The sequence below is a fragment of the Calliopsis andreniformis genome, chromosome 12, assembly GCF_051401765.1.
Source record: "Calliopsis andreniformis isolate RMS-2024a chromosome 12, iyCalAndr_principal, whole genome shotgun sequence".
Classification (NCBI taxonomy): domain Eukaryota; kingdom Metazoa; phylum Arthropoda; class Insecta; order Hymenoptera; family Andrenidae; genus Calliopsis; species Calliopsis andreniformis.
This window is the reverse complement of record NC_135073.1, coordinates 18743401-18757500: the sequence shown is the minus strand read 5'-3', so window position 1 is coordinate 18757500 and position 14100 is coordinate 18743401. Positions and strand designations below refer to the sequence as shown.

The 14100-nt window shown below is 46.6% G+C and overlaps 1 protein-coding gene across 2 annotated transcripts in view; it reads left to right on the top strand.

Moving 5' to 3' along the window:
- The window catches only part of LOC143185460 (uncharacterized), a 49061-nt gene extending 41630 nt beyond the window's left edge, over positions 1-7431 (top strand). Inside the window, exons 14-17 of one of the 2 annotated variants that reach the window (XM_076388482.1) lie at positions 3636-3974; positions 6060-6323; positions 6613-6875; positions 6983-7431. In XM_076388482.1, coding sequence (XP_076244597.1) covers positions 3636-3974; positions 6060-6323; positions 6613-6875; positions 6983-7378 — 1262 coding nt within the window. In that variant the 3' untranslated portion in view covers positions 7379-7431. The remainder of the gene's footprint in view (positions 1-3635; positions 3975-6059; positions 6324-6612; positions 6876-6982) is intronic. The other variant, XM_076388483.1, reaches the window with a different exon arrangement.
- Positions 7432-14100: the final 6669 nt, after the last annotated feature.

Here is a 14100-nt window from a genome sequence, read left to right as displayed (position 1 = left end):
GAACGAGCATCGACACTGTATCCCTTCGACGCATCCCTCTGTATTCGACATACACAGTCGATCGATTTAGTATCCCAAGAGATCGTACCCCAAATCGATTGGCGCTCGTAATTTGTAACGAGTTCCCCGTTTGCATTTTCGTGCATAACCTAGACTTTGGAAGTCTCGTATTTTTTATATTTATATCTATTTATACATACATATATATATATTTATATATATTTATATTATTTATATTTTTGGATTGCTGTTTTGCTCTTGTTGGCCTCGAAAGCCGAACGTTCGTATCTACCTGACTATCGTTTACCTTGTTCGAGAACGTGTTGCGAGAGACATTCACCGCTTTGAAGAGTACGCAGACACGTGTTTCTCTCCGTCATTGATTTGTTCGAATCGATTCTTTGAGCGGTGTGTGTCGGACGTGTTAATTGCAAAGCCGTCGTTAATGTTTAGGCAGATGCATGATACTCATGTCCTTGATCGTCTCTATCTCTCTGTCTCTGCCAATCTAGTAAACAGTAGCCTCTATTGATTGTCCGTACGAAAAGTTTTGCGACGTCTTGTGTCCCCCTGTCCCCTAAGAACCCCGGTATAATCGCAAGTAACCTGATAACAAGTATTATTTCCCCGCGTCAAACTTTCTAGATCGTGGATCAGTCGCGCGATATACGATACCGTGGATTATCTTCTCGAGCGTTCGTCTCGAATCCCTGACGAGGTGTCTTTACGAACGCCAACCATATTAAGAAAAAATCCCATCATCTTCAATAGATAGCATTAATGTCTTGAGCGATCATCCTCGACATCGATTTTCTCATCTTACCTCACATCTATTATACAGGGTGTTCCAAATTCAGACTTCAGTCTGAGGAATTATTTCCAAAAATATTCATTTATGAAACATGTTAGTTTCTACACTGTGGACTTTTCAGACAAAAATTTCCTTTATGTAGACCCTTAAAAGTAATCGTCACAATTACTGGAGCACTCTGTATTCGGTTAATCAACCCCAAGAGTTCGTCTGAATTGATCGTATCCACGACTAGAAACGCATCTTCGTTCCCCCTCTGTTCACCATCATCGCCAACCTAGTGTTAATTAGCTAAACTCATAACGACTGTCGTCTAGAGCGCACCAATCCCCCCCAAAGCGACGAACACTCGCATCTAACCATCGTTCTCCGATCACCTTCACCATCACCATCGAATTCATGCTCGAGAAAACGGTAGAGATGTCTGTGTCTGGAGCTAGAGACCTTTGTAAAACAGCATCCCCCGCATCATCCACTTGAAATGAGGCTTGTTAGTTGCTCGCGCGGGATCAGATCGCCGACGATCGGCTCTCGTCAGCGACGATCTACGCGTCGCGATCGAATTGATCAGGAGCGGCAGCGGGTGTTTCAGTCTGGTGCCGCGTGCGTTGGAGCATACGGGAACCCTCGACGATTGCTCCGACGGGTTCGTCGTGCAGCGTGCCGCCGTTACCACCACCACCCCCGGGCCCAGGGCCTACTCCGTTCCACAGGAGGTCCCCGCAAGTCCACCGAAAATGTACGTTCTCTGTACCACCTACTGTATAACGCTGGGAAAGTTGGAACCTGTCCCTACCACTGTCACACGACGCTACAGGCATGGATTAGCGACCGATTCGGCCGATAGCGAAACTGCGTGTGACTCTATACGAGGATTCTGTCCCAAGGAAGGATTAGACCCGCATTCTTTCCAGGTTCCAACTTAACAGCGTTATACAGTACCTGCTGCCCGCTAACCAGACAGCTCCACGTGCCTTCCACAGTCCTTGGATTCCTCTTCCTTCCTGTGTCCCGAAGACAACATTGCCAACATGTCTACTCACCCCATTCATCCAAACTAAGACCCTTGAACAATTTAAGTATCGTAGGGGTTATCCTTGTAGAAGAAGTTTTATGTTTCTCTGCTTGGCTTTACTTCATTCTCATTTATCCCTACCCTGATCGGTTGCTTCCTCTTTGAAGCTAAATTGTTGAAGGGTTGAACCGCGCCGAGAACGAATGGAATACAGTAGGCAAATTGGTGTTGCGTCTTTTTGTGTATCTCAGTGGTGGCCAAATCTTTTTTCGCCTGTCGAAAGTAGTGGAGAGCTGCAGTCTGAATTGAAACGGTTTCGTACAGTAGTAGAGGTTGTTCAGTAACAAATATCGAAAATTGTAAAGGGTGATTCTACATGCCAAAATGGAACTAAAATTGAAAATGTTTTAGAGGTGTTAATTGTTCCAAAAATGCCTGAAATTCGCGTAAAATGTGTCTGACTTGGGAGTTACTCTACTGACTCCACTTGTCTGACTTGGAAGTTATTCTACTAGTTTTGCTGTGTCTGATTTGGGACTTATTCTACTATCTTTGCAGGAGAATAATAGAACTATCTTTTTTAGGATATATGTATGTGTATTATAAATACATTAGGAACCGCGGTTTGGTCACCATTGGTATATCTAAAGACGAATTGTCAGGTATCGCAGTAGAATCGAGTTCGAGGTTCCGAGAGAGAAAATCGCTACGTTATTTTGCAGTGAATTATTCTTGCTAATTGGGATCGTTTGTGTTTACATGGATTGATCGATGTCCTATTCACTATCGAATCTACATCTGTGTTTGAATATACCGCGGTACACGTAATTAATCCCTTGCATATTAATTATGGTATAGATCGAGTGTCACGTTGCAAACCTGTCCCGTGATAGAGATAACACAGAAATGGAAATGTTTCAGTGGGTGTGCAAGGGGTTGACGATCACGTATGATTGTTTGAAAACGGACCACGTATCGGGCGTGCAAGTTTCGCGGTACTCGGAAAAGCTTTGAAAGGATCGATGTTCGGGCAGAAAATAGCACAATACGTCGCGTTGAAACTGGCCAGGGCAACAATCGGAAACGCGATAGCGAGAAAAGCTCCATAGTCGAGTGTGAACGCGATTCCGAGCGAATTGAATAACTCCGCGAGATCCTTCAGCCCTGGATTACCTCTCCAAATAAGAACGAGCCGGAACGAAGCGACGCAGCCTTGCTTAAAATGTTTGATAATTGCCCCTGGGATGAAAAGATGTAAATAGCGTATTTTCAATGCTTTTCAACTCTTCGTATATCTATGACAATTTGTACCGAAAATCAAAGGAATAAAATAGTGAATATTTAGAAGTTTGATGATTGAAAATTCGGAAGTTCTATGAAAATTCTGCTTAGATAGTATGGAACTCCTTGTACATAGTTGCCAATGCAAGTAGCGTCTCAATCTTAGACTCCTAACTATTAGAGGGCTGAAATGGTGTATATATGAACCAGCAATAAAGTTGGAAACTGTCTGAGACATGTAACATTTCAATGAAAAAAACGGTGACCCTCTAAAAGTTAATTAAGATCCCAAAATCTATGTAAATCTAGAGATGTAAACACTGGTCTTCCCGGCATGGAGTAGATATCATAGTATGCAAATAAGGGGATAATTAATTCCTAAGCAACTCGTTGAATAGAGATGGTATCGATGGCTCCCTTGGGGGCAGAGTCGAGCGACATTTTAAGCAGGGAGCTCGAAACTGTAGAAGAATCCCAAAGGACGTCGGCCTTTATTCATCATTGTACTTTGTGTACGGTATGTTCTAGCCTTCCTCGCAACCACCGCTCCCCCCCATCGCCCTCTTCATCACGCCAAACCCCCAACCACCACCAACACCACCACAACCAGTACCACCACAAGTAGCACCGTAAAACCCCCGGTAAAGCATTCAGTTCATACGAGTGTCCATCACCCACCACCTGCGTCGAGCGCTGCCGCTGCGGCCAGGCCGGATCGTGTTAAAGATATAAGCCGTGGCCAAGGTCCGAACGAAGCACAGGCAAAAACGGGCCGCGACGAAGCAGCTGCGGCTGCGGTCGATCCATCCAAATCATCCTCTGATAGTCGATACGCGTCAAACCGAGCCACTACCGCCGTACAACCTAGTAAGTAGCATGCTCTCTGCCCATTAGGCCTGTCGCTGTCTATATTTCCCTTTTCACACTCTCTCTGTCTACTCTTTGGCTCGAACATCTCCTCTTACGCTTTTAACGTGTTCGTTGTATCGTGTTTCTTGTTTAGGTCACACCCCACCCCCCCAACCCCTCCTTGTAACACGGCTTCTCTCGGTAATATCTGTTTCCTTCCTCTTTGTATCGTCCTTTCCATTGTGGTCTATCAGATCCTTCTTGTCTCTTATCTGTATCTCAATTTGTCTCTATGTCTCTGTATCTATCTAGCTCTATCTCTCTGTCTCTCTCTTTGTATGTCTATATTTTTGTCTTTCTGTACCCTCTCCGTGGCTTTCAGAGCAACGTCGAGAATGACTCTTGGTAACATGGTTTGCAAGACTTGTGCTGGACGTAGAAGGTTGGAAGTTTTCGCTGGGTGGATCTGTGGAGGTGAATCCGAGGAGATTCGATGTGCTGCATTGCCTACATGTAACAGGCAAGGTGGGGGAAACCCTCCGCTTTCAGAAGCAACTCTATACGATCCAATTAATTAAAGATTTGACAACCTTTCTCGAATTTGCATACTCTTAATCGCATTACGTGGCAATGAAATTCCAAGATCAGTTTACCAAAACTTTCCAACAGATCTCCACGAATGCATAGATTCACTGGCGAGAACACTGTCTGCTGCTTTTCTACGCCCAGTACATCTTTCTTTATGCACTTGTTTCCTTAGCGCGCGAAATAGAGCGCGGTCTCTATCTGTTCTCAATCTCGTCACGCTTTCATCGTTGAGTATGAACCATAGCTGTGTTTTACGTTTTCGCTGATTCTGGCATCGCCGTTAGTCCGCGTCTAAGCGGCCCTCTTGTAAGCATCGCGAGGGAAGCTTCGCGTCTACATCTCCCTCCACCACATCGCGCTGAGAGGCTGCCTTTGCCCTTAGTAAAGCTGGCGATTGTGCTAGATCGCTTTTCACGCGACGCCACACTCGCGGAGTCTTCTCGAATACACGCGTGCCACAGACACTCGCGCCACAGACACAAACTCAACGAAGCTGGAACGAAAACTCAGGAGAATTAAAGGACTCGAGGCAATCGACGAACCAAGATCGCAGTGAACGTAAGTGCGCCTTCCACGAGACAAAAGATCTATCTCGACAAACAGAACAGATCTCGTTAGATCGTCCGAGTCGTCCTACTCGATATGCAACGCCTCGCGATTCCTTCCACCGTTTCTTCTCTCATTCACCGTCATCGAGTCGAGGGCCTCGCGAAGGGCGGCGGAGAAAAACAAAGGGAACGGGAACAATGATCTCGAAGCAAGTTTCGTCGGGGGGACGCAATTCGGTGAACGCTTATGCGGCATACAGGGAAACAATAGCCTTGTACGGTAGAGCCCTTTGTCGACCTGTTGCGTGGCCGCGCAACACAGCCACGGTTCGCATCTACACACACCGCTCTCACACAAGATCCAAGTACTGTTTCTCTGCCTTCACTTGTGTGCCTCTCTCTGTGTATATCTGTACGTGTGTTTCCTGCATTCTCAGTACGCTAGTGTACTTTTCTGGGATGCTCTGTGTCCACTCTGTAGACCACCTGGTAAACACTCGATAAGTTTTCCGACTTCTGTGCTCGATGGATCAAGTATATTCAAGTATATTCGACTATTCTCGAAAAATCGCCTCCGCCGCTAGGATCAAAGTAGAATCCTGTCTACAAGGCGTAACGTTTCTTGGCACCGATAGTACTTCGTAGAGAGCGCATTTCTGCCCTGTATGTATCTTACTGAACTCGTAAAAGAAAGCTCCGAAAGTGTCCTCGTCCTCCATATAAGATAAATGTTAACGATCGAAAAGATTCTCGGCAAACACGGTTCGATCGGGAACAACTCTCTTATCTGCGAGCAATATTCCACCGTGTGGAAAGTGGGTCGAGAGGGCACTTGGGACGCTTCCTCGAGTCTCGATAAGAAAGCAGAAGAAGGCTCGATGCATCGAGTGCAAGCTTCCCCCGGGGGGTGGGCGGCCGAGTAGAGCGGCGTGCACCTCGTCGCTAAAGTGTCGATGAAACGTTCCAGTGACAGCAGAGCCGCAGGTGAACGGAGACGTGACGGGAGGCGACTCGAGCGTCGCGTCGACGCCGCCGTCGCAGACCCAGGCCCCAATCTCAGCCACCGCCGCAAGCCCGTGGATCGACGACGAGCCGGTGGTGAAAAGCCCCCCAGAGCCGACCAGGGTAAAGTCGCCAGAGCAGATGATCATGCGCTCACCGGAGCCCGTAAACTGGACAGTGCCCCTGGACACCGGGAAAACGTTCACTGTCACCCAAAACGTCAGAGAAGGTAACGAGAACGACTTAGGAAATCTTAGAACGAATCTTAGGGGAATCTATCATTCGAAACTCTCGAAAGCTAGGTCGTAGAGGATCTGAGACGTCTATGGATACCTATTTTCTAGTTTTATAGTAGTGCACGATTAAATTTCGATAGAGTTTGTTATGCTGGGTCCACGGTGCAGAGAACTGCAATCATCGATAGCAGTGTAGGCATAAGAAGCTTTTGAAGTTTAAGCGTACGCTACTGCATTAAAGTGCAGAGGGTGTTACTTGACTCTGATCTGTTTGCTTCGAAGAGCCCCTGTCGCGTCCGCACAGCGAGGCAAAAACATGGGCGCCGTCAGCGGTGCCCTCGGCCCCTCAGTCAGCTCCGCCTGAGCTCGCAGCTCAGCACAAGTCCCTGCACTCTCAGCATTCCGGCTACAAGTCACCCGAGAGCGAAAGCGTTTCCCTTGGGAGCTTCACAGGATTGAACGGCCACAAAGACATGGACTCGGAGAGGGACAGTCCGCTGCCGACGAGGGCTCAGGGCACCAGCACACCCACACAGGGTGAAAAGGTAGGAACATCTATGCTTCAGGGATCACGAAACGTGATCCCTTTGAACCTTTCCGTGCGTTTTAAACCCAGCTTGCATCGGTTTTAATCGATACGTTCTGAAACCAGCAGGAATCAGGCGCAGAGGAGGAGACGAAAGACCAGGCGAAACCCGAACCATCGATAAAGCCTGTAGCAGGGACGAACCTGCGATGTCTGGAGGACCCAGGCTTCGACTACGACAGAAAGGAGACGGGCCAGGCCACAACGACGACACCGTCATCGTCGACGACTCCTCAGCCAGGCTACCGTATCCTGGAGGCAGAGTCGCCTCAGGGAGGTTCTGTCGGAGGCGGTGGCGGCGTGGGTGGGGCTGTGAGTAGCAGCGGGGGTGGTTATCACGTGCTGGAGGCGCCGGCGGTTGTTCCAGGCTCGGCGCAGCGCTCAGCGGCCAGCGAGGTGCTAGAGAAGGCGCGAAATCGCTTCGACAAGTTCTGGGGCAAGGGTAGCGGTTCAGAGAATTAGAGAGCTCGCGAGGAGAACAAGCAGTGACGTCCTCGAAACCGGAGGAGCAGGCATAGATGAAAGAAAGGGGGAGGAGGGGGTGGAGAGGAAGATGGAGGAACAGGGGGGACAGAGATGGACGATGTTCCTGTGAAAGCTCCTTTCGTGGTTCGTCTGCTCGTCCCCGATGACGCTGATGACGCTGCTTCATCGGGAACGAGATCTCGCGGGTTACTTCTCCGTCTTACTCGTCACTGTCGAACGATCTTCGTTGGAGACGTGGCTTAACCTTGGCGTTGTCTGCGACCAACCTCCGCCAAAGAAAAAGAGAACAGATGGAAGAGATGAAAGAGATGAAAGAGAGTGGGAAAGAAGGATCCACAACAAGGGAAAATCTCGAGAGATGATGTATGAGAAGCTTTCAGCAAGAGGAGCTTTCAGGCTGCTTCGACGAGCTAATGGATGATAGAATGTCGCTGGTTTGATTGACGTTCGGAAGACGAAGAATCGTGAGACATTTGATCCGTAAGACGATCGAGGATGACGAAGACGGTGCGTGCAGGCAACGCGTCGGTCTCGTTGAAAGTCGAGGATGGTTCGGAGGATGCGATCAAACACATACATACACATACATACACGCTAGGAAACGAGCTCTTTCGAGCGAAACGCGATGTTGACTTGAGACGAGATTATGTTAGAAAGTACATACATGGAACACAGGGATACTGGTCACACACACACACACACACACACACACGCGCGTACCACGCGATACACACATAGGAAAGACACGCACCTAGGCGAACACACGTGAGTCAGCAATGTTTCTAGGATATTCAAGTGATCTCGATGAGATCCGCCGTAGTTAAGCCCGAATTCTTTTTCCATTGATAAAGAAGATAAGAAATGCAGGGAAGAGAGAGCAGAGGAGATATCGCGAGAGAAAACAAGGCACGGCTTGTCGCTATAAATAATGGGGGAAGGATAAGTAGCCTTCAGCCGCTTCGTGCGTTTTATATAAGTCTATTATACGGAAATCAATTATACACGTATACACGTATGTATGTATACATTATGGGTATCGCACTCGCGGATTGCGAAACACTGGTAGCTCGACGATGTCTCAGTTTCGCTCATTGAATTTCCATCGTCGAATAGAAATGAAAAGTCGACGTTGGGAAGTTGATGCGACTGAGCCTGCGAGATCGTCGAAGGTATCTCGGGAGGATTAGTTTGTTTCAAATGCAGAGCATCTATCTCTGCGCGCGTTTGCCAGTTCAAGTAGATCCTCGACCGTTCCTAGGACAAACTCCAGGAGGAATATTGCGAAGAGCTATTGCTGCACAACGCTGAGGAAGAAATCAAAAGTAAGGACTTTCGCTTCTCTAGTTCCTATTCGTTTCAACAGGAAGAGACGCTCGGTTACCGTCTACGTTTGCCGAGGTAAATGATCCCATTTAACACTCTCGCTTTTCCATTACAAAGCAAGACGTAAATCACTACACTATTAGGTCTGTTAGCAAACTTAACGAACGCGAAGCTCATTCAGCGTAAAAAGAGCAAGAATTAGTCATAAGAAGGAAGGTAGAATCGGAAACAATTTTTTTATTCAACTCAATACTAAAATAAAAAAATCGATGATACTTATATGCGATTTCTTGTGGGTTAGGGTATTAATAAGTGTTAACTTCCAAGCCATCGCGATTTCAGTATAATGGGGCCATTTATCTCGCGCCAAAGATTCGACTCTTTTTTCTACCGCGTTCTCTCGATCGTCTAAATCCTCCCCAGAGTCTCTCACGAACGGTCGAGGGACGCGTCTAGCAGCGAACTTCCTAAAGCCACTGGCAGAATTGGAAGTCAAAACCACTACCACCACCACCGCCACCACCGCCACCACCACCACCACCACCACCACCAGTCACAACCACCAGCAAGCGGCAGGAATTACTGTAGTGAGGCGTAGTGTTTGTTTTCCACACAGTCACATACACATACACACGAGTTCTCGGGGCTCGCGACGACTAGGTCGGACAGAGCGAGGGAAACGAGCACAGGGCGGCTTTCTCCAAATTCCTCCCCTCGGATCGATCGAACCAGCGAGAACGGTGCCAGCAGATTCGCTTCTTCGAGCGTCCAGCGAAACCTATGTTGAAACCTATGGGATGAATCGTTATGGGAAGAGAGAACGAAGAGCACGCTGCCTTCCCGTTGCATGCTGCATTCCGTCTGATTAGTTGTACGAGAGATTCGTTCGTATGTTCCTCTACCGAGAGAGACGAAGAGAACGAGAGGGAGAATAGGTTTGGCCGCGGCTCGGGGCTGATAGAGAGGCTCGTCCTATCGCCGACGAGAGACAGCCCCCGTCCCTTGTCGAAGGGGGCAAATCAATAATAATAACAACGCGAGGAAGTACGCAGGGGGAAAGGAGAGGACAATGAACGTGGAGACGCATTTTTTTCTGATGAAATCGACGAAGACTTTGGACATGGGAGGCCGTCGTTCTCGAGTCGAGGACGACGAAAGGGAAAGAAGAGAACGGGAAAACCAAGCGACGGAGCTTTTCTCTCTTTCACGCGCATATTTGGTATACACCACACTCCATCCAGATCCACGTCCAAAGAGCCAACCAACCGTAGTGAAGCAGTGTAAACGATAACGATTAATGATAACGATTACTCTAATAATAAAGAAAAACCGCTAAGGGAAAAAACCAAAAAAAAAATGAAGGAAGGAAATACAAAAGCTCACGAGGGACTTGAAAGTGTTGAGAATTCTGGAATGTGATGTAAGATCGTGGTCGATTCCTTTTTTTAATGCGACTGCTGTATCGTTCGAGTGGCCAATTGATGAGGATGATTTTTTTCTTACAAACACAAACACAAGCATCTTTTTCGGGATTCGTGAATTTTTGAACACTATCTATATTTCTCTGTTCTCTATTAAAAATTCCCAGTCACTTTGGAGTAAGTTTTCGTTTCTCGTCAAAAAAGAGACAATCATGATTTTCAATGATAAGTGAGATGGTTCATCGACATCAATTGAGCTATTCGTATAGGTAACTCGAGATCGTTCGTAAAATTAGACAGGACCAGCTGTCTTTTTCTTCTGATTTCCCTGTCCACGAGAACTTTACGATCCTAACTCTCTTTCTACTCCTTTCCTTGAGTCTCCCACCCCTTGACCCCTCGATTGCGTTTAGAAACGCGACATTAGGTCTGCTTACACCGACCTGTTTGATTCGCGTGACGTGCAAGCCACTAAAGGGAAGCGTGAAAGCAACTTAAGGCACCTGTGGTCTCGGTTCGGTGTATTTGTTTGTCGTTACATTCCTCGAGGCGGTGGCAGATCTTTGAATAATCAAGATATCTCTGAACTACTTAAAAGTTACTGTAAGCTTAAGGAGATGCAGGAGGACCTCGATTATTCACAGTTTCTGCGAATATTCGGTGTAATAATAGTAAGAGTGCTCTAGAGCATCGATTGAGACTTAAATCGTGAAGATAAAGTTAGCCATCAAAAGCTTCAGATTCGTAGTACTCGAGATAATCGAGATCCTACTGTACTTATACGTTCCTTTCTCAAAACACACTATCGATTTCGCGTTCTCGATTCCTATCGTTCATTCACAATACCACAGAGCTTAATTTAAGATCCGCCTCCGTTTCGACGTTCAACCTGCGGTTCTTGTTTGAACGACGATCAAGCTATACTTAGCGCGAGAAATATTGCCCTCTCAAGTTCCTGAGCACAATTATCCTCGACCACCTCGCTCAATTACACCCCCTTTCTGCAATTTAGCTCTTCGCTCCGCCCATTTCACTTCTTACTCGTCCACCGAGCAGAAGGGCAGTCTTTCATCGCGTAAAAACGAAAACAGTGCTTCGTGGCGCTTGGAATAACAGGGGTGAGCTTGACTAGACAATATTTCTCACGCGAAGTATATTAGTTTTGACTATCGAAGGCTGTTTTAACGCGCTTGGCCGGCAGGCGAGCGCGGTTTCTATTGTGATAAGTGTTAAATCGTTCCATTGTCACGGGGCGCCTCGTGTGCCTCGAGTTGATCGAATCGAAAGGGAAGCAACGAGCAGAATGTGTTGTTGCACAAGTTCATAGATTATTCTCGAGAAGTTCGCTCGAAACAGTGGCGAGCCATTACTCGTTCGAAAATTTCGAAGAGTGGCCGCGCGATTGTGATAATTATAACGACGCGGACATTTGATCGGAGGAACCGCTCGCCACTGAGTCGACGGACTCGTCTCGCCTTCTTTTCTGTTTCTTGTTATCGAACGATCGACGAAGAGGAAAAGGGTGAACGCGCGACGAGGGAGAACTCGAGAACAGCTTGGTGTAAGCGACGAAGTAGAAGCGGGAACGCTTAGCGCGTCGACGAAGAAGCACCTCGCAGAAGCTTACACTGCCCATCCCGAATTTAGAAGCTGATTTCTCCTGTGATTTCCAGAACGTTAGTAGAGCTGCGACTTGTAGTCGACGGCAATCGCGATTCGTCGGCGAGTTTCGTTCGCTCGTCGCCGCGGATTCGATGCCGAAAGGAAAGCGGTAAATTAATGTTACCTTATCGTTTGTCTTTCACGCAGGACTAGAGTGAGTCGCATCAGATTTCCCGCTTTGATCCGTCATTTCGTTCGAATTTTCGCGGGAGTTAAGCGACCGTTCACTGGGCGAAGCTCAAACGTGAATTTTGTACATTAGACGCCGATTTACATTTACGATTAGAGAGACGTAGGGAAGAAAGGCTTGGATGAAATTTTCTTCGATGTTCGCTTACGATTTCGTCTGTTTCTCGCTTCTTTCGCGCATTCCAAGCCTTTTTTTCGCCCATGGACGCGCCTGGATTGAAACCTGGCCGAGAGGAAGTCGCAAAGCCATCGACGAACAGGCCTTATGCAGCGACAGATACGAGGAACGTGCTGGTCACGTTCCCTGCGCGCGTTTTTCTATTCAGAAGGGACGAAGTATCGGGATACTACTGGAAGAGCTTTTCTACGATTCAGGGAAGATCGACTAGGTGGAAACTCTGATAGATTGTGGGAGAATAGCGAAAGTTTCACGTGCACGCTGTCGACCAAGAGTTCAGAGAGTCACTTGCTAATTTTCATTCAAATCAGACGTCAAACGACACAAATTTCCTTGGATTTCTTATTTCAATGCAGTTATAGAAAAATGAATATTCGTTCAGAGCGAAGATCCTTGGTTCCTCTCAATACCTAAAAGTGACTCGAAGCTTTTAGTCAGCAGTGTGCTCGAAATTCAATTTTCTTCATTTTGCTTTTAGTTTCTATTTCTGTTCGAGTAAACCAAAAAGAAAATTTCGGATATGAAATTGGTATCGAATAGGAAAACCTTGGAGCCAAGGTAAACTTTGAACCCAAGACGGGGAGAAAATTCTGTTTTTAATTTGACGCTTTAGAACCGGAAGACAATCGACGGAGAATCGTTTTCTTTCAGAAAACAGAAGGAAACACAAGAAAGTTGAAAGAAAAGACGCGAGGGACTACCATTCGGGGTTTCGCCTGTATTCTCGCCTCAGTCTTTATGCCTACTTATACATAGATAGGTCGTACTATATTAAATTGCGACGATTATATACAAAGTATATATATATAAATATATATCTATATACACTATACATATTATATTATTGCGAACGATGCGGGCAGAAATGAACACGTGTTCGAGCAACGACGGAATTCAGAAACGAAGAGAGATGGAAAGGATAGGGAGGCTGTTTTCGAAGTTGAAAAATCGCGACCGAAATTGGGAAAGTGTGCGACGAGATGCTTTGATACAACGAATGGCGACGAACGATCGTCTCGTAGGCTTACTATCATCAATCGGCAATCGTTTCGGTTCCTTTAAACGTTCTGAAGAGCGCCTCGTATTTTCACGAAAAAAATGTTCAATATTCAATGTTCATCGATTGGATTTCACAAGAGTTAGCGATAATTTTTTATGTTTCGCAAATTAGGTAGCATGAAAAATCGAGCAAGTAACATGGAACTGAACGAACGCACCGCGTAGCAATTGGGTGTCGAAAAAGTCGAAACAAAGATTAAAGTTATAATAAACGCAATTCTAAGAGGTGCTCTTAGCTCTAGCTACTCCCAACACACTGTATTTTCTCCATATAATGAAATTACCATGTCTTTAACAGGTTGACTGACGTAGGGGTACTTTATAAACCTACAGGTACCATTTACCTCGTAAATAAAAATTTTTTAATTGAATTCTTTGCCATAACGTGGACCAATGCCCTCACTGGACCACGCCAAAGCAGAGTCCAAAATTTTCATAGAAAACGAGATAGACAGTAAAAGTTTCAGTCCATATGCAAGGTCGCTTGCTCGATTTACTGCCAAATCGCGTAAAGACTTAAACACGCGTGCAATCCTTGTTTCCGCCACTGAGATAACGATTAATTCGGCTCCGAATTATACTGTAAGGAACAAGAGGCACGCGTAGGAATGCAAACGGCTGGAAATTTCAGGAAACTGACTTCTTCTTTCGCGACCATTCGACTTTTCTTTGACTCCCCTCCAAGCGCTGAACGCGCACACTCCGGGAGCGACGATGAACGCCATGAATTTCGCGGGAAACGAGAAAATGAGGAAGAGAACTGAACAATGGGATATTTAGTGATCACAATCACCATCACCACCAGGCGAGCGTAAACGTGTAAGCATTACGTGACACTACGGTACTTTTGCGCATCCCCTTCTCGT